We start from the raw sequence: 24,799 nt of genomic DNA on the forward strand, positions 1-24,799 counted from the left end.
ATTAAAAAATCTTAGTGCAATTACAAAGTCTCGCTCTGTGCTTTTAACGCAAGTCTTATCTGAGTACAAAAGAGATAACGTTGATAAAGATATCGAAAGCGCTCTCAGTTTGCGAAGAGCTTTTACATTGAAACAACGAAAGCGCCTTCTCGGCCGAATCGACCGAATCGATTTCGTTGGATTTGCTCAGCTGTCAAGCGTGATAACATCGCCGGCGCGCAATCAGCGAGAAAAATTGCGATTCGGGGAAAAATCCATGGGTTTTAGAAAAGTTGGGATTCGCATCGCGAACGAGTTTCCTCGTTCGGCGTCGAAAGTTCTTTTAACAGCCAAACGTACAATCTTGAGACTTCTCGGGGAATAAAAACGAGAACGAGGAAAAGTGAGTGGTCGTGGATGCTGTATTTTTAGTTATGCCGGTATTCTCTAATTGATCTTGAATCATCGAAACGCAGCCGCGAACCACGTGCAACGCGGCGACCGCGTGCCACTACGTAAAAATAGAATGAAAAACGAGAAAGTAACCGAAGAGCTTAATTCTGTTTTATCCCAGCACAATTCCGAGTGAGCGCCGCAATTTCCGGAACGTACTAATACCTATATTCCAGCCATTGATATTCTCACCGTTCCGTGTCGTTAAAAATTAAATTAGCGGAAATAGAATTCCGATTCTCGTAAAATTACAAATACAATTAAACAATTAAAGGATGTAACAACGGCACGGATAGGGACGCGGAAAATAAAATTATCGCCGTAAAAAGAAAGTGAAGCTTTCGCGACGTTACACGGAAAAGTAGAAATTTCGAATCTACAACGAGAACAATCCCCGCGGCCTCTTCTCGAAAGAAATTAAAGCGTTAAATTCATGTACAATTAACGTTTTTGTGGTAAATATAAAATACGTCGAGATTGTACCGATCTCGATTTTAGTTTGCTGTTGAAATGGCGCTTTTGTTTCGCCGCGAAACAGTGCGGCTTGCATTAATTAATCACGGAGCCGCGCGTCCTCCGGGCTATAAATCGCGATGCAATTAGAATTCCGCCGCGGGGCTTTTTACATATATTTGAGAATGCGACGCGCCGCCTGAAATTCGCGCGGAAGCACATTCTAATTTTCCATCGTCGAGGCATCCTAACACCTGGCCGAAATTCGCGCCTGCGTGATAACCGCGGAGCCTCACTCCAGCCCTCGTGAGACTTTCGATGCGAGGGTGCAATTTAAACTTTAGCCCAGTAGCCAATCAACCCCTTGACGAGCGAACGATCCGGGGAAATCGGTCGGCCGTGGAAACGGACGCGATTACGCGTGTGCCTCGACATCGCAAATAACGCCGCCGTCGGACGCCGTGTCCGAAGAAAGCTTCTCGAGGGGATCGCATTTCGATCGTAATTCAAGAATAGAAAACACCGATTGCGCAAAGGTAACGGATTTAGGACCGTTGGGTGCATACGTTCGTTCCAATAATCCGATCGCCTCGCTGCTCTTCCAAATCTGGGATATCTGTTTATTGTCGCGAGCACAGATACACCGGGTGCGCGCGCGACGATTAATGCATTTCAAACGTGCGACTTTTTATTTGGAGTTTGATAACATATTTGGCGAGCAATAAAACGCTTTGCATACGCGCTGTAAAGTGATAAGCCCGAGATAACGTTTTATAACTTTGCGCACGGACTAGCCGCGTGAAGAATAGAAGACACCACCGCTCCTCGTCTAACCCGCCTAATTACGCGATACCAATTTAGAACACGCATGGCGTAGAATATCTGGCTCGGGTACAGCCACTTGAAAGAAACGCGTTTCAGACCGTGACCCAGAGGCGCAGCTACAGGATTAGTCTGACAATGAGCGGAAAGGTCGCGTTAAATTTTCCCCGCGGCCAAGTCCGCTTCGAATCTCGGTTGCAATTCAAATATCGACATATTAATAAATTTTCACGCGCGATACAGCAGTCAAGATATACATTCGCGTTTTAATTTAATTAAACAGTCACGTCTAACGTGTCTTTGAACTGAATAAATACGTTACATTGATTTACATAATACAAATGAACGTGCAGATCGATCTTCTCATAAAATAAAAAAAATAAAAAAATAAATAATTCGATTCTGATTTCTTTCAGTATTCCGGAATAACGAGTTGTAAAGTGAGCGGTCATGGTCTTGAGCGGAACGCTTGCGGATTTCAGCTTCTTGGCTATCACGCGGTCTAAAATCAAATTTAAACCGGTCAGTGATAAATCTCTGCGTATATTTATTAAAAGGTGAGCTGTGAGCCTCGTCAAGACCGCGTCGAATCGGCAGGAACTGGCCTCTCGAGATTGCGATCGCGTCTTGAAAATGTCAACGACACGACGGCGCACGTGACTACGAAGCAAACGTCATCGTTGCTTTAGTATAATGCCACGCGAGAGTTATTAACGCTTATTAGTAATCTCAGCGAATAGGCACGGGCGGGATCTGAATAAATCCTATTATGTCCAGAGAAATTAGTCAGACTTTTCGTCACGCTCGTAACAGCGCGTTAGAAATTCGCTGGTAAATCTCAATAAAATTAAGTTTATCGCACTTGAATAAATTTGTTCCTTAAATAATATTTTAAATCGCCTCTCCTTGCTCATTCTTTGTTTTTTCTTTTTTTTTTAATCACTATTATAAAATGCTAATTTTTAAAAGACATTCTTAGGCGTTTCAAAAGAAGATAGGATCGTGAATATATAATTTATGATCGCCTTGCTTTCGCGACCGCTACAAAGTGGATCTTCACCGAAGAATATCTTTACAGGGCGGATAGGGAAACCTATAATCACCCGATGTTCGAGTTCACTTCGAATTCATTGAGGGTGCCGACCTTGGCACGAAAAGCATCGCGTCTCCTCGAGACGAAACGATTAGAGGTTCGCGTGCCCGGTTTTCGCGCGCCCTCACCCTCCCCGATACTCTTATCGGTGCCATCCCTCTATCATTTCGCGCACGTTCCTCATCCAATTCTCAATCCCCATCAAATACTCTCTTATCTACTCGTAAATGTCACTTTCAATCTAAATGACATCTAATACAGTGCAGCACTCGGTAATTGTTTCTCTATATCTATCTACTTTCCAAATGCAACTGTCCTCTCGAGCGATTTCTCTCGCAGTTGTACATGTGAGCGGTGCCACATTTCGCGTCTGAAGTTTATTAAAAAAAAAAAAGAAAAAAGAAAAGGGTTGACAAGCATTATTTCACGTCTTTAACGAAATGTCAACGGGAACAGCTCGGCTAATGACAGATAAGGCTCAAACGGCTCGAGCTATCGAATAGACGTTGCGTATGCCGTAACGTAGTGGCTGCCAGGACGACGAGTTCTCATGCGGCACGGTCAATCAATGTCAGAAGGCACACGCACGGCTGAAAGTCAATCAGACGGAGCTTCCGCCCGGCGCTGATCACTGACGTTTCCTCGATGGAGTTGCGGAGGCCGAAACGATTCCCGGGGTTTATAAATCTACGCTACGCGCATCGGACGAGGTGTATCGATCACGATATCGGAGGTCGAGAGCCGGTGCGTTAAATTTCAGATATTCCTTACGCGAATCTCGTCGATCAAAAGCGCATCACCCTGTTTTTTTTTTTTTTTTTAATTATTTTAGATATCTGTTGCATAAGGGTGAGAACGAGTTGCGTTGTTACGCAAGTATCCCTCATACGTCGAATTTAATAATCGATCGGAAGCATGTACGTGCTAATGAATTGTTACTCTCTAATTAATTCCAGGTACAACTACGAGAGAACAGAGAGACAATTGTATAATGAGAATAATGTTGCTTTTTTTTTCTAATTAATGTAGAATTGAACGATATTGTACGCAGACCCGGACGCGGGTTTATTCACTTTAAACAGTGCTTTGGCATTGACGTAGCGCGATTCTGACTGACGTCATATTATTGAAATTCTAGCTACAAGATATGACAACGTAACTAATCTTCTGTCGCGGCGTTCCGTCGCTTTGATTAATCAGCCTGCTCCCGTCACGTTTGCGATGACGGCACGGTCGTCGAGGGACAAGAGTCGTTCGCGAAAATGTCAACCGCGGAAGCTGGTTCTACGCAAAAATTGTTGCACAAGAATTTCCTTTTTCCTTCCTTTCGATGCCTCTCTCTCTTTCTCTCTATCTCTCTTTCTCTCTCTCTCTCTTTGTGACAAACGGCGATCGTTCTTCCGGCCATTGATCATCTCGGCAGTAGACCGACACTCGCGCCGGATAGATGCACGAACGTCGTATTTTACAGCATCCGATATTGTTCCATACGGTGTGCTCGCGTCGACATCGACGGAAGCTTTCACGGAGAGATGCAATTGTTTGGATGTGAAACGGTCTATTCAGGGAAGAGAGAGAGAGAGAAAGAGAGAGAAAGCAAACGGCGGAATTGAGCGACGAAAACTCGATAACTGGGGCGATAACTCCGGCACCCATTTACCATAGTCAGTTCGTGCCAGTTTCGTCCAACTCACGTAACGAGGCGAAATCTCGAGGTCTCTTACGTATTGGACATTTAAACTGTCGTTGCTCTCACGAAACTCGCGCGCCAGTTACTGACCGTATCTTAACGATTCGGAATTAAACGCCTATCACAAAAAAACATACCCATAATTGCAATTAAAAAAAAAAAAAAAAATTTAAACCTCAAACATTTTTAATTCTCCTAAAATTCTCCTACTTAGAACCTTGTCAGCAAGCACGTTGAATTCAGAAAAGACGGGGTGGAAGAAGCCTCGGGATATATCGACAGTATTTTGAGCGACGAGGCTGAAACTTGGGTCTTTATCGCGAGCTTTCCTCGTTCAAAGCGAGTATCACCGAAAATGTCGAAGAGGATCGATAAACCGGTGTACATCGAAAAGTTCAAAATATTGGCGAACGTCCAAGAGCTACACGATGACAGGATAATATCGTGCGCCGCTATACCGCCGAAATAACCGCGTGCGAGCGTCCGACGGATGAAAGCGCGATTTTATACGGCTGCCCCGAAGTTAGATTTACTGTTGGAACCGCCGCGCTTCGTTTTTTCGTCTCGGATTTGGAAAGTAATTTCCGCCGACTGTGGAGTTGACGGCGAGCCGGGCAAGCACGAAAAGGGGAAAAAAAAAATAAAAAAAGGCGGGAACGATTTGCGCCGCGAAAACGCGCTCTCGTCAGAAGAGCCGTAACATTTGCTTGATTAGAAACCCCAAAAAGGCAGGAATGAAAAGGGGAAGTTCTTCCTCTTCAAAGTAACGCGATGTCTAGCCCGAAACAATCCCACAAAGAGCTCTCAATGTATCCGTTTAAACGCGGCATACATTTAGATTTAAAGTGTTTGTAGCAATAACGAATAAAATAATCATGAAAAATAATAAAGAAAATTATGGCAAAAATATATTAAAAGCAACGACGACTTAATAATGAACAGTAGACATTAATGCTGCGACGAGGCTTAAATCAGCTTGAAAAAAGAACGTATTAAATTATAATAATCAATATATAGAGCTCTCGATCGAAGTTTGTCACGTGTGCCTCATAATTTTCAGCGTGTGTCGATGAGTCGCGGGACAATAAAAAGAAATGTAGGTTGAAGAAGCGATTCCAACGTGCGCCTCGGCGGAAATCACGACGTCTGCGTGACAGGGGAACTGATTCGAGTTCTCGGTGATAAAAGTGTCTCACAGTGAGTGTGTTTTAATTTATATTACAGCCTCCGCAGTGCCGTTAGGTTTCTCGGTCGAGCGTAAATCTTATTCAAGAAAAAAAAAAAAAAAAAAAGAAAAAAAAAAGAAAAAACCCTAATGATTGCACGTCGGTCCTATTGATAGAGCGCTCTTCCTTTTCTCTCGTCAAAATCTTTCGCGATTCTTCTAATAACGACGATTCGCGTAGCGTAGAGAAAGTAAAAGTAATGCGAAAAGTATAACGTATGCTTTGCTGATTATCGAAGCTTTCTTCCCGTCTCGTTTCACGTCGGGAACTACGCGAGATCGAGTTACCGTTTCTAAAGCAAGTGTCGTAAACCAGATTTGCGAGCAGCATCACCTCCGACCACGGAGGCCCAAGGTTCGACGATGGTAGGTGGCCGCAGGGTGAAGCATACGAGCGGTGAAACCACCACCACGTCCACGGTCACCGGCGGCGTTACCAATAAGAGCGACAACAACGTCGTTGTCTCCACCGTGCAGCCGACCACCACTCAGCAAGTAAGCTCCCTTTCTCACTCTCTCTTTCGTCGTGCATCCTCGTTTTCATTACGTCGACGCGTATCACGCCGACGGGTCGGCCGCGCGACGTCTCGCGGCCTCGGGAGAGCGAGAGCGGTAGTCTATCTCGCGGGACGCGCGACTCCTCCGCGAAGTGTCGCCGCGCGATATCGAGCTCCCTCGGCGCGCATTCAACAGCCGCGAAGTTGGACGTAACATTATGAACGGATAATAAAAAAAAAAAAAAAAGAAAAGTTTGTGAGCGGCTTGTGCGGTGCACGCGAACCACGTATAATGAACCTGGCACTCGCTGCCGACTTGGAGTGAAACGATCGAGATCCCGAAGTAAGTCACTCTAGTTTCGATCAAAGTTCGGTGCTCGAACGTATTCTTGACAGTGTATGCGTAAATATTATTTCGAGGTATTTTGAGAAGCGTTGTTTAGTGAGGATCGTATCAACGAGGAATTTAATTTGATAATAATTTAATTAATAAAATATATCTCTTTTTTGCTTATTCCCAAACAGTCACTCAGCCGAAAAGAAAAGAAAAAGATTTAGTCATTTTTCAAGTACTTATCGTTAAAAAGAGCTCTAAAGTTTAATGAAAAATATTCGATAATTTTTGCATAATAATTTTCTCATTAATTTATTTTTCGCGACGCTTCCGGGGAAGTAACGGGTCGTGCAAGTGCATAACAAACGTTCTTCATGAAGACGCTCGTGAATATATAAGGGAAACGTGAATGTGACTCGCACTCGTGGCTTAATAACGCGTGTATACTACACGTACGTGCACACACAAGGCAGCGGTCGACGCGAGAGCTTAACTGACATATAAATAGCGCGTTTAAAGAGAGCCGGTTAGAATTTTCCCGCGTGTTCGTCTTGCGAAGTCGTCAGGAAGGCACGGATCGCTCTCCGAGGAGGATCGGCCGACTGAAGTGAATCCAGCGATCGTATCGTCATCGTCGCATGATTGAACGTCGCGATGGAAAAAACGTTCCCTTTCGGACTGCGCGTTAATTGTTAATTGCTCCCTCGCGATTACATTTGGTAATTAATTCGAAGATAAATATTTTAAAGATAAATCAAGATTATTCGGTGCGTTTTACTAAATTTACAAGCGAAATAAATTTTTCGATCGAGGACTCAGTGTGCCGGGGGGGAGGTCATTGAATGGACTTCAGTTTCTATCTCGAGATTAATTAATCTCTCCGTCGTTTTGTGCGTACAACAGAAAGTTCGGCGGATCTTTGACGAGACTAGGTGGCGAGAAAGCGGCTCACGCAGACGCGTGAAATGCACGTCGTCGGACACTGCCTATTGCGTGGTTAACAACTACAGCATCGTCGCCTCTAGGGGCGAACTTGCTCGAAATAACCGCGGCGTGAGTGAAACGACGACGACCAGCGTCATTACCAAGAGACGAGCGTCGCCGATCGTAAACGGGAGGATCCATTCCAAAGAGGAAGCCGCACGGAACGGCATTCCCGTCGCGGAGGAGCCGAGGAGGTCGAAGGACGTGTCAAAGGATTCGACGAGACCCGGCGTCTCGAGGGTCATTCAACGAGGTATAATCAAGTCCGCTTCCGTGCCGAAGGATTTGAAAGAAGGTGAGTTGCATAATTTCTAAACTTGTCGATGGAAACTGCGTCGTCTATCGTTTATTAATTCGCTCTGCGCTTTTTTTCGTTCGCCGAAAGGAACATACGAAGTGATTTAACATTGAAAAATCGATGGAAATTTAAAAAGTGATAGATTAATGTCTTAAAATGCTTCGGTTAAATTTTTGTAATTTGGGAATACCGCTGAGTAAAGATATTCGCGATAAAAATTTATACAGGCTGTTATGGAAAATCGTATTTAATCGCGTACCAAAAAGTAATTGGTATTAAGATTTCGGTAAAATTTTTTTCTAACAAAAAAATTCCTTAAAATCATATTTTTTAAATAATCCTATGGGAAAGAGTACTTGTGGAAAAAAAACGTGAAAAACGTCACTGAACGATTGGTTATGGCATGCAAGTCGAACGAACATATGGGCTTTTTAACTATTCGCGTGAATTACTGGAACTTCAAACTTTGTATTATTTGATGAAAAATCAATAATCGACTGATTTTATCGAAATTGTGAAAAAATAGACCTTTAGCATTGCCAAATTAAGTACTATACAAATCAAATTAAGTTTAAAATGTACGTAAATCGTTTTTAGCGAGAAACGTTTACATTAAATTTGGATATTGACTATCCACGTAAGTGTAGTTCTACTTTAATTGACGGGCGTCGATTTTTACTAAACACGCGTTAATTTTTATAAAAGCATTTTTCAGCTCTAAATATACATATATATATATTATTTAAATTTTTCGGACACCGTAGTTCACTTTATTCAGTTCAGGAAGAGAGATATTGCTTTCGACTATTCTAAATACGCGTCGAAAGCTACGATAAAATTATTTTCGAAAAGTTAATTTCCTGCACCATCTATATATCTCTGTAATAACTTGGCTGTAGAAATGCTGACGTGTAGTGATAATTTGTATTTTCGCTCCATTCACCTTCGCGGATTACTACAACGAAACAACAGGTTCCGAAAATCAGAACGAAAATCACCTATCTCGCATATATAGCCTCTGATAAGAATTGTAAATTAAACCACGAGTTAAACAGAACCTTTTCACAGCGCTCTCATCCCGGTGAACCCGTCCTCGATTCGAGAGTGAAAAAAAGTAACATGCGATATTGATTAAAAATTAATGCAGACGTTTCGCTCGGCACAAAGGAAAAAAAAAAGAGCTAATCGAGTTAATTATCGAAACGTGCGTTATTTCACTGGAACGCAATAATCTATTTCGACCTAAAAAGCGACGTCTTTCTATTAATACGATCTAATTTTCCAAAACTCGTCACGCACGTCGCAGCCTGTCAGTTCGAGCTCGCGTTGGAAATAAAATAAATGTTCACTTTCGGCTCGCATTGATTCTAGTGACGCGCGAGGCTCTGTGTAAGCACACGCGATCTGTTTACTTGCGCAAAATATTTTACGACAATCAACAGCGGCGCGAACATCTGCACGCCACTAAATGCATCTATTTAAGCCCGCCGACTGCAGGCCGTCCGCGAGACATCTTGGGAAGTAACGCGAGTTAAATATAGCACCGGGCCTTCGCAGGACTTTTAGCGAAGGAAAGGACTTTGCAACGGGTACCGGAGGATGGCATCCTGAAGAGGTCCACCGCTTACTTGGCGAGCCTGGCGCATCATCCCTCGGGCAAGCTCGCCGAGAGGAATTTACCGGACGACGAGTTGGCCAGATTCCTCAGGCCGTCGGACGACTACGAGCTTCGCGGCTTACCCTCCCGACACGGCAGCCTAAAGGGATACTTTTCGATTCTAACGAGCGGAGATAACGCGGGACTTCGCACACTACGGCCGTCGGCCAGTGTCGACACGTTTTCAAGCTCGAAGAAGGGCATCGGAGTGAAGAAATCGGTCTCCTTCAGCTCGGACACTAGTTTCGAGGAGAAACGCGCGCCATATCGGAAGCCTGCCGTCCACGAGGCCAAGGTTTATCGCAAGGGCGTGCTTCAAGGTAAGTTCGCAATCACGACGTTCGCTAATAACGATTTTCGCAAATTCGATCTAGTACGTTACGTACAGATAAGTCTGCAGCTTAGTAAGAATTACTTTTATATGTGTAGAACAGCCGATATTTGTTTTAGTTAGTTAAAATAGTTGAGACTTTTATTTGGGAGAATTAATTCAGATTGACTTGCTCATTTTCGCTATTTTATATTGTCGTATGTGCTAACGCGACGCGAGACACTCGGACCGTCGCTTTTACGCAAATGGTGCTTATTTGCCAACGAGTTTTTATTTGCGTAAACTTTTCGCGTCGACGCATACCGTTACCACGTGTACCGTTTATTAGTGCCGGCAAATTGATTCCAACGCATGACATCACTGATAAATAACACACCGGTTGATAAGATCAGCGTTTAAATCTCGATGAGTTTCGTTTCGCATTAAAAGCAAAGGTACGTCTGTGCTTAAAAAAAATAAAAAAAAAATAAAAGAAACTTTGACGTAATAATCGCGTTAAGAAGTTGGGGCTTTAACAAGGTGATGACACGGGTTTATCAATAAGCAAATTATGATCTTTTACACGAAATAAATGTCGGAATAATTTAATGTAGAGGGAGATCGCGTCTAAAAATAACGCCAACTTCAAAGCTCGTAAATTCACGACTGTGTAATTCCACAGTCTGAAACAGCGCGCTATCGTATAAAATTTAAGTATTATTCGATAATAAACTGTGATACATTAGACAGTTACAATTACGCAAGCGATCTAATAAAATTTAACAAAACTCCGACTGTTCAGTGGTAAATACGAGAACGTTGATAAGGCGAATGTAAATCTTGCAGACCATTTACGCAAAGAAACGATCAAATCAAAAGTGCCGCCCTCGTGGGAAATACCCTCTGGGGGCCCTACGGCCCTTCTGAGGGCCGCCCGGGAGGCGGACGACACCGGCCTAAAAGAAATCGTCGCCCAAGCTCGGAAAGTAGGCCTGAAAGGCATGGACGTCAACGTGGTCGACAGCAGCGGCAGAGTGAGTACAAAATTTTCTAATTAATTAGATTAGTCTCTAATTGCCATTGAGCTCCGTAATTAAAAAATTGCCCCTACGATACGTTCTCCGTCGTTTACTCTATTAACGAGCAAAATGGTGCGACGTAATGCGCTTGCACGTGTCCGTAGAAAGAAAAAAAAAAGAAAAAAAAACACGTGTGCTTGGATAAAGTTGCGGAACATTTCAACGGTGCGTTAGACTGCGAAGGGGGAATAAAAAAACGTGAAATAGCGAAAAACGTACGAGGTGACGTTCGACGATGGAAAAACGGATCGCGAGTTATTTCATCTGCGCCAGTTATCCGTCCGGCGATTCGAGATTTTCCTCGGAGGCTATATCTTCGGCGCGGGGCGAGCTTTCGAGCAAAATAGCTTACGCTAAACGAATCCGACGGATTGGAAAGCCGGCGGTGATCCGTAATTAACAGCGCGCGAATCGCGATCGATGAAAGTGCAATTAAGGCCGAGTCGCGCGCGACGGCAGGAAACAAATTTCGCCTTCGAATGGATCTATTTTTACATCGCCCGGCTGGGATTTGAGGCGTGTGAGTTTCGCTTTTCGTCGAGTGTTATGCAAAAATGTGTGCAACGCCTGCGTCGGCTGCTCCGACGATTGACCACAGATGGTCGAGAATTAACAGCGATACGAAGTATCGAAAAGAGCAACGCGTTGTCTCTGAAAAACCGTATCTCTTTGCGATTTCGACAAAATTCCGAGAAAATAGCCGTTTTTAATATGAAAGGTCTCCGTTATTACTCCGCTAAAGGACGAAATATTTGCGCACGATTTAATGGATATCGCGTTTCTAAATAGCTTCGAACGTGACGAGTGGCGTTGCGACTTTCTTCCTCGTCGCTTCACGAACGTCGCGTTTCCCCGAGTGCCTGTTTATTCGTTAGTAATCTAATGAATATTTTCAGCGAGTTTCGTGCTGCCTCGTGCTGCGGCACATCTCGATCAGATAATCGGCCTAGCTAGTACAGTGGCGAACTTTTCTAATTGCTGACGAAACAACCACCGTGTAATTGAGCCAGGCCTGTTTGCCGGCCGTCACGCGGATTGAGCGGCGGAGATCGATCCGGACGAGCGTGGATTCGACCGCCAGTTCGTCGCGGATGTCGGCAAAAACTCCACGCTTACGGCGCTTACATTACCACCTACGTACGATCCCTTCGTGCACGTAGTCTCGTGGAAAAGTACTAAATCGGCACCCGGCTCTGCCCGCTTCTGCGGCAAGCCGAGTGTAAAATCGCGACCCGAGAGGAGTGAGATTAGTCGCGCTCCGAGGGGAAATATACGTTTGATATACGTATAAAGACTTGCCAACCATGCCTGTTACGTAGTCGAACATCATGCGCAAAGAGAAACATAATCACCGCCTGCGTCAACTCTGCTATTTTAAAAATATTTGAAAAGAAGAAGTTCACAAAAGAAAAACGAATCTAACGTCGGAAAATTATCTTAAGTGCTTAATTTGGGTTTATTTGAAGAGTGCAATTGTAGTTTACAAAATCACGGCGCTTGATCGAAACCACGCAATTTGGTGCTTCAGTCGTAATCTTTTGAGCCAACCGAGCTCTTCTCTACTCAGGGATCGATATCAAAACGTGTAATCGCGAACCTACACGGGAGTCCTGCAATAACATTCCGCGCACGGCGGTGTCGCGTCGCAATTAAATTTGGATCGCGTCTCTTCTCCTGCAAACGGAAATGCGGCCAACATTCGCGGAATCGCAATGGACAACGGTGGTAAAATTGTGCTTACTCACCAATCTGCATGAACTTCAGCGGAGTTGAAGAGTTCTGCCGGTGACTGTAACATAAAAAGAAACATTAATGTAGACATGTATATTATTTTAAAAAATTAATAAAAAAAAGTAAATTTTTTTTTAATTTATTATTTTATTTAAAAAATTTATATTCACCTAAAAGTTGCTCCGCTGATGCAGGATGCCCATCCTGAGCCTGCTCCTCCTCTCAGTTCGGACGTCGTGACGAGTCCTCCTTCCGCGCACTAGATACTCGCGAACGCGCCCGAATCAATTACTATCGCGCAAATTATTAAACACTGTCGCGCGTTATTTTTTGGCACTCCCGTACAAAAATAATCGTAATGAAAAGCGCCCGATAACTAACGGCATCCACGAAGCGACCGACGAACCAGCTACGGTTCGTATAATCAATTATCGGCGTGCGGCACTTTTTTTCACTGACCGATGCACAGCAGACTCTTGTTCTGTTCCTTTTGATCTGTAACAGAAAAAAAAATTATTCTGTAGATATTACATCTAATTAGATAAAATAATAAAAAAATGTTATCAAAATTCTAAACCATTTAATTTCGAAAAAAAAAATTATGCTTACCCTGGGGTTGCTCCGCTGGTGCAGGATACCCTTCCTGGGCCTGCTCCTCCTCTCGGATGGGACGTGCCGAGTCATCCTTCCCCGCAATGGACCGTCGCGAGATAGTCTACGGCACTCTCGTTGAACTCGACAAGAAAAATTGGCCGCAACGTAAAGCGAAGTCCAAGTCTTTTAATTCCCGTGCGGCGTAATGAGACGGGCCACGATATAAAATGTCCCCCGCGCACTTTATAGTCTTCAAGTTCCACAAAAATTATTAACTCGAAACGAATTGAGAATCTCTGCCCGCGACGGAGAAGACGCGCGAGGTGCAGATTTCACGCACACACAATGGCGATCGCCGGAACTCGCTGAATACCGCTGAAGGAGATGGCGAGAGAAGCAGGTCGGTAATCCTGGTTGCGGGCGACGCGGCTAATATGAGGTCGGACGCTCCGTGCCCTGCGTCCGCTCTAACCTTGTCGTTCCGGAGCACTCTTTCGACGCACGAAACCGAGCACAAGACGACGAGTGGAACGACACAGGAGGACAGAATATGATCGTCCGTGTCCTAGTCGACGACGTCGACACTTGTCCGTACGCGAGACTGTCCTCCCTTCGACCGAAAATACGCGTAATTGCGGAGCGATTACCGACACGTCCTCACGCCCGAGGCTCCGCAATTGAACTGACCTAAGAGATTTCGTCTCTTAGACAGAAAGAGACAACCGCGTAAAAGAAGTGAGACGGCAATATGTCCGATCGTCGCTGTTCTTCTCGCGCGGGGTAATACATATCGAATGTTCTATGAGCGCTGTATTCGTTGCGTGACCTTGTCGTTCCGGAGCACTCTTTCGACGCACGAAACCGAGCACAAGACCACGAATGGAACGACACAGGAGGACAGAATATGATCGCCCGTTTCCTAGTCGACGACGTCGACACTTATCCGTACGCGAGACTGACCTTCCTGCGACCGAAAACACGCGTAATTGCGGAGCGATTACCGACACGTCCTCACGCCCGAGGCTCCGCAATTGAACTGACTGTAAGAGATTTCGGTTATTAGACAGAAAGATTTTCATGCATGTCGTATCGTCGCCCGACTACAAATACACAAAACATACGCAGATTTCTCGATATCCGTCTCGAAAACCGAAAGCCGCTCTGCACGTGGCCGGCGTGTCTCCTTAACTGCGGGTCGAGTAGATCGTTCGCGATCAGGCGATCGATTAAGCGCTGTGATTAGTCGGCGCTAGGGTCACTCATCTCTTGTCGCATAGTTGTTGCTTAGCCGATGGCTGGTGGTTGCGGGGTGAGACGGGGTAAAATTGCGAAGACCGTCTTTGCCTGGGCACAGTAATTAAATATTAAAATTAATTAAATAGGATCTGTCCCGAGGATAACGTCGTTCTTCAAGGCTGCATACGCGAAGCGAAAAAAATCAGTCGCGTGCGCTACGTTGCATGAAGTAAAGCGTCGAATGCACTCATCGCGAACTTGAGGCGATCGGTTACGCGTCCCGATGCAGCTGCACTGAAAAATATGCGAGAGATTTCCTTAAACGGCACGGTGATTCAACCCTCGTTGAGACATACGGATCAAAGAATTCGCGCGAGGTCAGCGCGTTACGCGTGCAGAAATAGCGAAAGCGCTGGCAGTTGCATGGACTTCAATTTATTTGTCACTGGTAATTGAATCGCGAGTTTTTCAATTTAATCTAAATGGCTCAACGTGATTTGCGCAACTTTAGCAACCCGCAGCCCGATGATATAATTCAAAATAAAATTTTATTACAACTTTATTCGCGTCTGACGAAAGAAAATGTTTCGGGAAGCGTATAAAATGCGCGAGGATGAAAATAAAAATTTTCATCCTGGTTGTAAAATTCTGGTTGTATTGTTAATCAAGGATTTTATTAGAGAAAGTGTGGAGCTGCCGTTTAATCGAACACGTGTTCTGTTTCGTTTAAAATAAACGAAATAGAACGCGCCGATTTACAATTCACGCGTCGTCTTCAAGGCAAACTTTTCTCTCGGCCGTTTGTTGGCATAGTCTGTGTTTTACCGTCTGTTTGTATACCGGCGCACGCTGACGCAAGTGAAGCAATAACGTTCAAACGTCAATAGCCACTTAATAAATTGATTCTTAACGGATAGTCCATTGTGCATCTCGATGTCGGCGGAGGGAGCAAACAATGTCGCGACGAGAATGTCTTCCTACGAGATGTCACACTTTTCAACACAATCGCGATATAAAACGCGATATTCAGAGTTCCTTTTCAGTATATTTGCACGTCAATCGAAAGCGGTAACAATAGGTGGAAGCGTGCCATTCAAAAATAAATTCGATTAACGACTCGTACGGGGAGTAAAGTGCGAGGATCACTTTCGCGATCGAAGAAACTTTAGCCGCGTCGGTCGAGGCTGGCGGAAATCGGAGTGGTTTAATTTAAAATTTGTCGCCTTTCGCGTTTAATATTAACGTGGATTTAACGGATTATCTGCGAAATGTACCGTAGAGTTGGGTGCTTTTTCGTGTCACGGTCAAACGCGTGAAAGAGGCATCGGGCGATATGGCAGCGGGGAAGGCCGTAGGGTGAATAAAGTTCCGCTCGAGACGCGAGTTTACGTGCTTTCGGCGCGAATTAAACCGGGAGAATTATTTGTTTGCCATTGCAGACGGCCATAAGTTACATGGCTGGAAACGGCGCGGCGTCGATGCTCGAGCTGGCGCTTTCCTTCGAAGGCGTGGATCCGAATTTGCCTGACAATGAGGGCAACACGCCGCTCCACTTCGCCGCCCAGGCTGGTGAGTGATCGATTCGATTATCATATCAAGTTATGAATATCAAATTGCGTGTTTTTGTGAGACTTTGATAAACACAATGCCGGAAAAAGGTTTGACAGAGTCCCCGAAAATTAATCTCTTTGATCTCGCAATTTTCCAAAATCTAAACGCTGACCCTGATAATATCGTTTCGAGCACGTCGACGAGATAAAAGCACCTTCGGATAAGTAGATTGAACGTTCTTTCGCTTCGCTTCTTCTTTCTGGAATTTGGAATATTGTTTTACGGCGATTATACCTGACGTTCCGAAGACAGACCTCGCGAAAACGTAAGAATAGTAGATGATTGCACATATTCATAAAGTGACAAGAATAAACGTTGCATCAATCGCGAACATGGCAATGAGTGGGCGTCAAAGTTCAACTTTCGTAAGAATCTTGAAAATGCGTTTATTCGGGAATGGTTTAGACCATAACTTACCTCGATGTTTACTCTGTTTCTTTTCTGAAAATTCAATCGTTCCTTTCAATAGATAGCCACGTGGCTACAAATTGTATACATCCGTCGCACAATTATAGATTAGCTGTAAATTAAAAAAAAAAAAAAGAACAGAATTAAATTTAAAACATTATTTTAAAATTTCCACGAAAAGAAATTAAAGAGAGAAAGAGTAACGATTAAAAAATTGGCGTTAAATGAAATAATCTTTTTGTCTATCAAACGTAAATGTTCTCTAATCAGCATAATCCCGTTACATTTTTATGCAAATGAGAATGCGCGACAAAAATTATCGAGAAATTAACTAAAAACACGATTTTGAGTCGACGGAGACTCCGTCGCGTCACACAATCGCCGAAAATAGCGAGAGCATCGGAGTGTTTCTCGTGTAACAAACGCGCAGCTCCGCAATGACGCGTGCCGAAAAATGTTCCGAGCCAAAACATCGCGGATTATGAAATATGCGCAACGGTGGCTCGCGAACACGAGGCAAATCGACGTATGTGATGTCAGTACATGTTTTCTGTTATGTGTCTGCGGACAGGACAGACCGAATGCCTCAACATCCTTCTGCAAAGGTGTCCCGACATCGAAGTGGACGCTAGAAATACATTGGGCTTTACGCCGCTCATGAAGGCTGCTCTTCAAGGTAGAACAAAATGCGCTAAGATTCTTCTCTTTGCTGGTAAGCAACCAATCAATTATATAAATAATTAATAATACAATGCAACAAATATCATAATTTCAAGATAATAAATTCTTAATATTTGATTACCGAACGAATCTAATATTTTCAATATCATATAAAATAATTGCGAGAGATCACGGAATGAATTAATCTCTTAATTTCTAGGTGCAAATCCTACGCTACGCGATCACGGCAGAGGCTTGAGAGCCGAACAATGGGCGAGGTTTTGTGGCAGGTACGTGTGCGCCGAAATGATCGAGAGATTCGCGAGGCATCGTCTGTTGGAAAGATCGACGTCTTGCCGTTGGGGCAGTGAGCCTGAGCTGGCCGCGAAAGTGTTACAAGGAAAGGTACGCGACGTGATATAAAATTTTTTTCTCCTTGTTCGGATCTTTTTTCGTTTAAAAAAACGTAACTTTTATGCAAACTTATGTTAGGTGACGCCCGTGCCTACGACGCCTCTGCCACAATCGTCCGGATTGAAGTCAAAAATCCGAAAAGTCTTCCGCACTACCTCCAGCCCCGATCGAAACTTTTCCCTGGTGTCGCAACTCACTAGCGCGGCCCTCTGCGCGAGCAGCCCGGCTCTGCCAAAGCCATCACCTGTTGTAAAAAGTCTTCTACGACCGCTGAGTGTGCCCCAGTTAAGGTGCGATGTTCATCAAAGAATTAAAACTTCTCGAGCTTCACCAACCGGCGGTTTCACAATCGCATTTTCTGCCATTCAAACTTCACAATTATTTCTAAAAAGATTGAAGACATTTTATTACAAAGTACAGTTTTAAAAATTATCCAATTAATATTAAAACATTAAATTTAAGCTTGTTTCTTTAAATCAAAAATGTCAGATGATAAATGAATATCGACTTTAAATTAAATATTAAAGTTCAAGGGCTAAAATAACTGCTATTTCAGGGTGACGCTGGTTTCGCAGCAAGATTTTCTGGACAAAACCTCCGAGAAGTACGGGACGAATTTCACGGACAAAATCGAGAACTCCATCGCAAAGCCACCGCGGTCGAAGAAGAAGAGCAAGTAGTCGAATGTAAAGCTCTCGCGGCCGCGAGCCGTGTTTAGAACTCCACTTCGCATCGAGCACGCGCGAAAGGAAGTTATTCAAACCTGTTTAACGCGGAACAGCGAGACAAACGAAGTGTTTGTGATCTATTTCAGACCACTTTGCATGTTACTCGATTCCGATGTTGCCTGCAATTGGCCGATCGTCGTTCGAAGCCGCGGTCCCTCAAGTAGATCGTTCGTTTTTACCTCGTCGAGGAAACATTAGTGATGCATTTCACCCGGAGGACGTTATCGGAGATAAAAAAAAAAAAGTCAGGACGATCGATCCCACTAAACCACCGATTATCAGTCCAGATAAACAGAATCTCGACTTTTTTCTTCTATAAATCGCGTTATTTGCAGACGTACAGTTTAATGCGAAGCCTCGGGGGTTTTTACCAATTAAAATGTTAAAAATTATCGAAAGGGTTCGCGGTAAATCTATATCGCCACCCTCAAACTTAAAATACACACGTTTTACGTACAAGATTTTATATCGATGCAGTTATTGTCAGATGGTTGTTTAAATAAATGTCTTATTAATCAACCAGTGTCTTTTAATTACGGATTTAGACGTAGACGGAGATCGGCGGACTGTTTCGTTCTTTGTTGATCGAAGTTGAAGGCACTCATTCCTCGTCGGAACGACGATTTCGTCGTCTCCGGCGGTTCTTAGCCTGAGAGAGAATCTCGTACGCTTGCTGAATCTCCATGAATTTTTCCTGCGCCTTGAGCCTTTCCTCCTCCGAGCCTTTAACTTTGTCTGGGTGATTGTCTCTGGATAGAGTTCTCCACCGCGCTGTGACTTCGTTTTGCGAAGCGGTTTGAGAGAGTCCCAGAACCTGCAAAAAATAAGTAAAGTCAGTTCAAGTTCTTAAAAAAATATTAATGAAATTAGAACAAACAACCGACCTTGTAAGCATTTATTTCGCCTCGAGGATCTGAAAGGTCTATTAATTGCGCCCACGTTGCCCAGAAGCCTTGATGCCTCGCCTGATTCCACGCGACTACCAGACTTGCCTGTGTTACGAGATATATGTAATGTCTTTTTAAATAATCTTACGCTCTTATACTTGCCTTGAGATCCGTCCAGATGGGTGAGGTAAGAAAATGTCGCACCGCCTCCGACAACTTGATCTCCTCGCCTTCGCTATCCGTGACGACCGCATTAAAGTACAAGTAGCTGCCGATCACAGCGAGGTAAAGCACGACCGCTAAGCCCAAGTACGTCATTCGCCGGACGAAGCTACGTTTTTTCCTCGGCTTCAATCGCCATTCCTTGCTGAAGGTGTCGAAGCTCAGGCTCGAGGCGATCACCATAAGAAAAATCCACATAGAATCGTCGCCGATGTAATATATGGTTGGATAAAAGACGTACGCCGTAACGAGTGTCATCCATATCGAGCCTTGTTCTCTCCCGAGATTTCCGACTGCCCATACACCTTTTGAAGCATTAACACTAAATAAAGGTTCTCGTAAAATGCCTGCATGTCTAAAATATTTAATTACTTTTATATAAATTCATAAATAATAAAAAATTAATTATTTATACAAATGTAATATTAATAATTTAATTATATAAAGTTAATACGATTGAAAAGTTTATCACAAAAAAAAAAAAACTTTTGCAAACTAAAGATAAAATACTCTGTGTTACAAAATCTGTTTAAATATGAAACAAAAGAATTTTTAACATCGGCTTTTCCAGTTTTCTATTTATCATAAATATTTTTAACCCACCGTGTGAGTCATATTGCGACCTTAAAATATTATCTATAGGAAAAAAAAAAAAAATTGACCAGAGCGCGATAAGAAAGCAATTGTCACAGGAACTAAGTAAGTTTCCGAGTCTCCTTTGTCTTTCGATTTTTCTTACCTAACGCGACTACGGCCGGTATTAAATGCAGCAGGTGTCTGAAATTGATGCCGTATATTTCATCCTGTGGGATCGCGTTGTTGAATAACTCGGCCCATAAGTAAGCGACCGCGGCTTCCGCTGCAAATCTCACCGCGGAAAACGGCGGCTAAAAAAGAAATACATCAAATTTTGTTAATTCAAAACCGTTACCCATTATCCGGGATATATTCCGCAGGCGTAATTTTAATTTAACATTCTTGCCGCGAAATGTCAGCAAACAATTTGCAGGCTTATAAATATTCACGCGAATTGTGTGACGTGTAACGTCATCAATTCAGCGGATAACGCGGAGGACAAGTAAACTTAACGCTAATAAATGTATTTTAAGACCGGCGACGTCGATCGCTTGTTCGAAACCGCCGTACGTTTATTTACCTTGCGATTAGTTCGGACTTTCCGTTTGAAGTCCGCGATGAACGCCGGATCGTCGTTCGCATCGGCCACGTACGCAGGTATCCTGTAAATGTCCCTGAGAAAGCCGCAACCCACGTAACCACCGAAAGTACTGATGTACACGAAAGCCTGGTCGTCTCTGCCGAGATATATGTGATGCGCCCCGAAGAGCCCGCCGAACAACCAGAAGAAATAAGCCCAGAACTTGCTCTTTGTACCTTTGCGCTCGTCAACGGGGATCGATTTATTTTCCATTTTGTATTGCTTTCTGAGGCAACAGGTCACGAATTATCCATTTTCATTCACTTACGATCGGTCGCGTGGCGATGCTCTTGGTGCTCAGGCACACCTGACGATGGTGTATCGTGGAATGACGGTCACGGTTCCACTGCACCGGTTTTTGGTTCAACGCTCCGTGTTCCAGGTATAACGGTATCGGTTCAGGAACGTAACAAGTATGAAACGTATATACATTCTTAATAAGGAAGTTGTGCAATTAAGGAAATGCTGAGAAAGAAAACTTAAACGAAAATTTAATAAACATTAATCAATTTATAAAGCAATTCGTCGCAAGAAGTATTATTTAGCACGCGACATAGATGTAATTTATCAGGCACATCACGTTTTAAACAATCTTTTTAAGACATTTAAGGCGTTGAGTTGGCTGATCGTAATTAAAATTGATCGCTTTATAATCAAGAAATTAAAGAAGCCATTTTTTTTTAATTTTATGTCAATGAATATTTATATATATATTTTTTTAACTGCTTACCTGACGATAATGTTGATTATTTAGAAACGTAATGTTATTAACTGCGTTTAGTTTCGAGCGATCATTAATGTGCGTGACCTCTTTTTTGTTTAATTATGTAGTGATGTAGGTGTTAAGCCTGCAGTACGTACATACAAATACCCACAGAGAACGGTACGGTGACTCCATCTGTTAGGAAGACTATAAATTGCATTCGTAAAAAGTTTATTACCATATACAAAATATTACATACAAAAGTTAAATTATATTTACCGGTACATAGGTAAAATTGTCAATATTTAATAGTATCAATAATTAGCAATAAAAATAAAAAAACTTACATGGTAAATTTATCTTCAATACAATAAACAAAAATTGTAGCCGCTAATAAATGGAAAATTAACAAAGAGTTAGAGCTCGTTGCTTTACGTGCACTAGGTCACACGTAATATTCTTCGAATTGTTTTCATATAATACAGGAGCATCTATTCGTATCAAAAGTTCGTGTACCGACGAGCAGATCACATCACAGCTGTTTGGAGATCAATATGGCGACGAGCGTCATTGTACACCGATAGTCGGCGGCTGGTCTAATTCACCGTGATAACCTGAGTGTCTTGTACGTCGTCGACTACACTTGCCGTTGTTCCTGAAGATGCACGAGAATGGAAGAACATCGTTCGACGAAGCTTACCCATAAGGAGTGGCGGCGCATCGCGAAGAACGAGCGTCGCAGACGTATACGGCGAACAGTTGCACGAGAACGTGACGCCAATGAAGAACGCTTGAGGTCAGCACTAGCAAGTAACACGACTTATTTACAATTTTGCGCGGAGGACGAAAAAGAGAAAAAAGAAACAGAAGAGGAAGAACAAAGGAAACACGCGGAACGAGAGCGACTCTGGATGGAAGAAGAAGTAAATATATAATTATTTTGCAGTTCTTAACTTTCTTTGTCAAATAAAAAATAGGAAAAATAAAAAAAATATATTTTTGTGAATATTAAATAAATTAATTGCCATTTCTTAATTTGTTTAATTTTGCAGATAAGAGCCCAGAAGAAATGGCAAGAACTGCAGGAACAAATAGCGAGGGAGCAGCAAGAAAAACGCGAACAAGAAAGAAAAATTCGTGAAGAATTTGAGGAAAAGCGCGCAGCATTTTTAAAGAAAAAAGAAGAGGAAAAGAAACGACGGGAAGAAGAACTTCGTAAACAAGAACAACTGAGAGAGGAGATCGACGATTATATCGATAACGGAGTGAAAACACCCGAAGCTCTGCGCGATATCGTCGATAATCAGCCTACCAAGACGCTCTGCCCATTTTTCACGAAAACTGGTGCTTGCCGGTCGGTACAAGCAGAAATATTTTTGATACGATAACATCAAAGTTTATTAAAATTTATAATAATTATTACAAATTCTGAAAATATTAAAGCGACAAAAATAACTTTGTTAATTATCAACAATTTTTATTATGTCTAGGTATGGAAACGCGTGCTCCAAGAATCATCGTAAAATCTTCTTAAGCAAAGTAATTATGATACCCGGATTCTACTCGCATTTCTCTCTGGAAAAGAACGCAGCGGAATACGACACTGACGTGGCGTTGGAGTTTGAAAGTTCCGAAATGTTGAGTCACTACTACGAGTTTTTCGAGGACGTAATAAGCGAACTGGAGTCATTCGGCAAAATTAAAACCCTCAAGTGTTGCCGTAATATGGAGATACATTTACGGGGTAATATGTATATTGAATACTACACGGAAAGAGAGGCAGCCAGGGCTTGGAGAAACCTGAAGGGACGTTGGTACGCCGGTAGGCAACTCAACTGTGAGTTCATACACATGGTGTCTTGGAGAAACGCCGTGTGCGGCATAGCCGACTGTCCGAAAGGCAGTAAATTCTGTAACTTTCTTCATACTTTTAAAAATCCACATAATAAGTACAATATTAAAAGTTCTCGACGGAAGAATAAACCACAAGACTCAAATAATAGCAAGCGAAGTGAACATAGGTTTGTGTTGTTATCATTTATAATAAATTACGCTTTGTATCTATTAAATTGAATAGGTTTAAATTAATTTTCTTCTTTTATTCGTTTCTAGGAATACATCTAAATGGGAAGAATCTGATCGAGAGGACGGCGAGAAAGAACGCAACTGGAGGTGGTCCGAATCACCTGAATCTGAATTGGACCGTACGAAAGATTCGGAGACGAAACATTCTCATTCGACGAGAAAGCGATCACAAACCTTATCGGACGACAGAAGAAGGAAGAAAGACGTAAAATTAAGCGTGAGAAGTTCTAAGATTAAAATATCGTCGAAAAAGAAACATTACCACTCGGATCGTAAGAGAGCCCATGACAACGGAGATTACAAAGAAGATTCAGAGCGCTCTTCTAAAAAACGTAGGAAAAAATCTCGAAAGAAAGATGATAAAAAGATACTTAATGAAAATGTTCAAACGCCAAAAGATACTTGAGTCTGTATAGAATAACGATATTTAAAGATATTTCTGAAAAAAGGAAAAGTATCCAAAGCTTGAACTGACTGTACAAATATATGTATAAACGGCTGTAATTCTAATACCGAAGATATAATTTTATTAAAGCGATCGTCGAACAAATAAAGAATTTTTTTTTTAATTTACATACATTGACGATTTTTGCAAGAGAAAAGAAATAGGCCATATTTATTTTATCAATTAATCGTGACACGTTAACAAAAAAGTTATGTACAACGCTTGATATATGTCCATAGTGCTCTTTCAAATAATACAACATAGATTACATTGAATATTATTACTGGGTATTATTACTTACTTGATACAAAACTAAAATTAAATCCTTTTACCAAGACTAATCTAAAGTTTTGTGTGAATGAATCTGTATCTCGTGATCCCGGTGCCGCTTTACCTCTAAGTGAAAGTCATACTTATATAATTGTTTAAAATTAAAAGGGATATGTATTTAAAGTATCAATCGACTTCGAGCTTTCTGAAAGAACCGCTGATACCGCACATCGTGGTATCGTTCGATCCTACGCTGGAGCAACCGAATCCCTGCTTCAACGCCGAGACGGCACCTTCTCGCGCCTTGTCGGAGTACAATTCAAGGTGAACGCTCATCTTGTCATGAGTTAATAAGACTGGTTTCGCTTTCAACAATTCTTTTCGCCACAAATCTGTATCGAGAAAAAACATTTAGTTATTTTTTTTTCTGCAGCAAAACAATATGTATGATTCGAAGAGACTGCGAGCAAAGTAGATTACCAATCATTTCTTTCATCGGAATTGTGCCGCCGTATTCCTTCGGCAACATGCTCACGTCCATCTTATGGTTGATTGCGTCCTCGAGGCTAGTATAAAGCTTTACGCGACTTCTAATTTTCTCTGAGATCAACGACATTCCGAAATCCAGGGCGAATTTCACCGAGGGATGCGCGTTGATTCCGTAGACCTCCTTGTGTCTCATCGGGACGGTGCGCTAGTTAGAAAAGTATGGACA

The 24,799-nt window shown here is 42.7% G+C and overlaps 4 protein-coding genes across 8 annotated transcripts in view; 2 read left to right on the forward strand and 2 right to left on the reverse strand.

Moving 5' to 3' along the window:
- The first annotated feature begins 2,138 nt into the window (after nucleotides 1–2,138).
- Nucleotides 2,139–18,775, forward strand: LOC139105101 (uncharacterized). 2 transcript variants are annotated; one of them, XM_070661000.1, is made up of 10 exons: nucleotides 2,139–2,229; nucleotides 5,551–6,210; nucleotides 7,450–7,825; nucleotides 9,386–9,805; nucleotides 10,642–10,829; nucleotides 15,875–16,004; nucleotides 17,026–17,166; nucleotides 17,335–17,519; nucleotides 17,607–17,818; nucleotides 18,085–18,775. In XM_070661000.1, exons 2-10 carry the CDS (start codon nucleotides 6,079–6,081, stop codon nucleotides 18,206–18,208), a joined length of 1,908 nt encoding a protein of 635 aa, XP_070517101.1. In that variant the 5' UTR covers nucleotides 2,139–2,229; nucleotides 5,551–6,078; the 3' UTR covers nucleotides 18,209–18,775. The 2 variants fall into 2 exon arrangements, with proteins under 2 accessions (XP_070517101.1, XP_070517102.1); XM_070661001.1 differs by lacking the exon at nucleotides 2,139–2,229 and having other exon boundaries at nucleotides 4,568–5,687; nucleotides 6,032–6,210.
- On the reverse strand, nucleotides 17,907–21,809 carry Wus (TM2 and DnaJ domain-containing protein wurst). Of its 2 annotated transcripts, XM_070661010.1 has the most exons (7): nucleotides 21,632–21,809; nucleotides 21,312–21,491; nucleotides 20,522–21,059; nucleotides 20,105–20,252; nucleotides 19,306–19,670; nucleotides 19,141–19,248; nucleotides 17,907–19,070 (listed from the first exon to the last, which is right to left on the reverse strand). In XM_070661010.1, exons 3-7 carry the CDS (start codon nucleotides 20,792–20,794, stop codon nucleotides 18,858–18,860), a joined length of 1,107 nt encoding a protein of 368 aa, XP_070517111.1. In that variant the 5' UTR covers nucleotides 20,795–21,059; nucleotides 21,312–21,491; nucleotides 21,632–21,809; the 3' UTR covers nucleotides 17,907–18,857. The 2 variants fall into 2 exon arrangements, with proteins under 2 accessions (XP_070517111.1, XP_070517112.1); XM_070661011.1 differs by having other exon boundaries at nucleotides 20,522–21,479.
- A 146-nt stretch (nucleotides 21,810–21,955) lies between these two features.
- On the forward strand, nucleotides 21,956–24,210 carry LOC139105105 (U2 small nuclear ribonucleoprotein auxiliary factor 35 kDa subunit-related protein 2). The gene is made up of 4 exons (XM_070661008.1): nucleotides 21,956–22,207; nucleotides 22,337–22,638; nucleotides 22,775–23,305; nucleotides 23,397–24,210. The coding sequence occupies exons 1-4, from the start codon at nucleotides 21,956–21,958 to the stop codon at nucleotides 23,773–23,775; spliced, it is 1,464 nt and encodes a 487-aa protein (XP_070517109.1). The 3' UTR covers nucleotides 23,776–24,210.
- Nucleotides 24,041–24,799, reverse strand: part of LOC139105108 (alpha-tocopherol transfer protein-like) — a 39,085-nt gene continuing 38,326 nt past the window's right edge. For all 3 annotated transcript variants that reach the window (XM_070661014.1, XM_070661013.1, XM_070661012.1), the window contains 2 exons: nucleotides 24,565–24,778; nucleotides 24,041–24,476 (listed from right to left, as the gene is read on the reverse strand). In XM_070661014.1, the coding sequence (XP_070517115.1) occupies nucleotides 24,271–24,476; nucleotides 24,565–24,778 (420 nt within the window). In that variant the 3' untranslated portion in view covers nucleotides 24,041–24,270. The remainder of the gene's footprint in view (nucleotides 24,477–24,564; nucleotides 24,779–24,799) is intronic.

Source organism: Cardiocondyla obscurior, linkage group LG08 (genome assembly GCF_019399895.1).
Source record: "Cardiocondyla obscurior isolate alpha-2009 linkage group LG08, Cobs3.1, whole genome shotgun sequence".
Classification (NCBI taxonomy): domain Eukaryota; kingdom Metazoa; phylum Arthropoda; class Insecta; order Hymenoptera; family Formicidae; genus Cardiocondyla; species Cardiocondyla obscurior.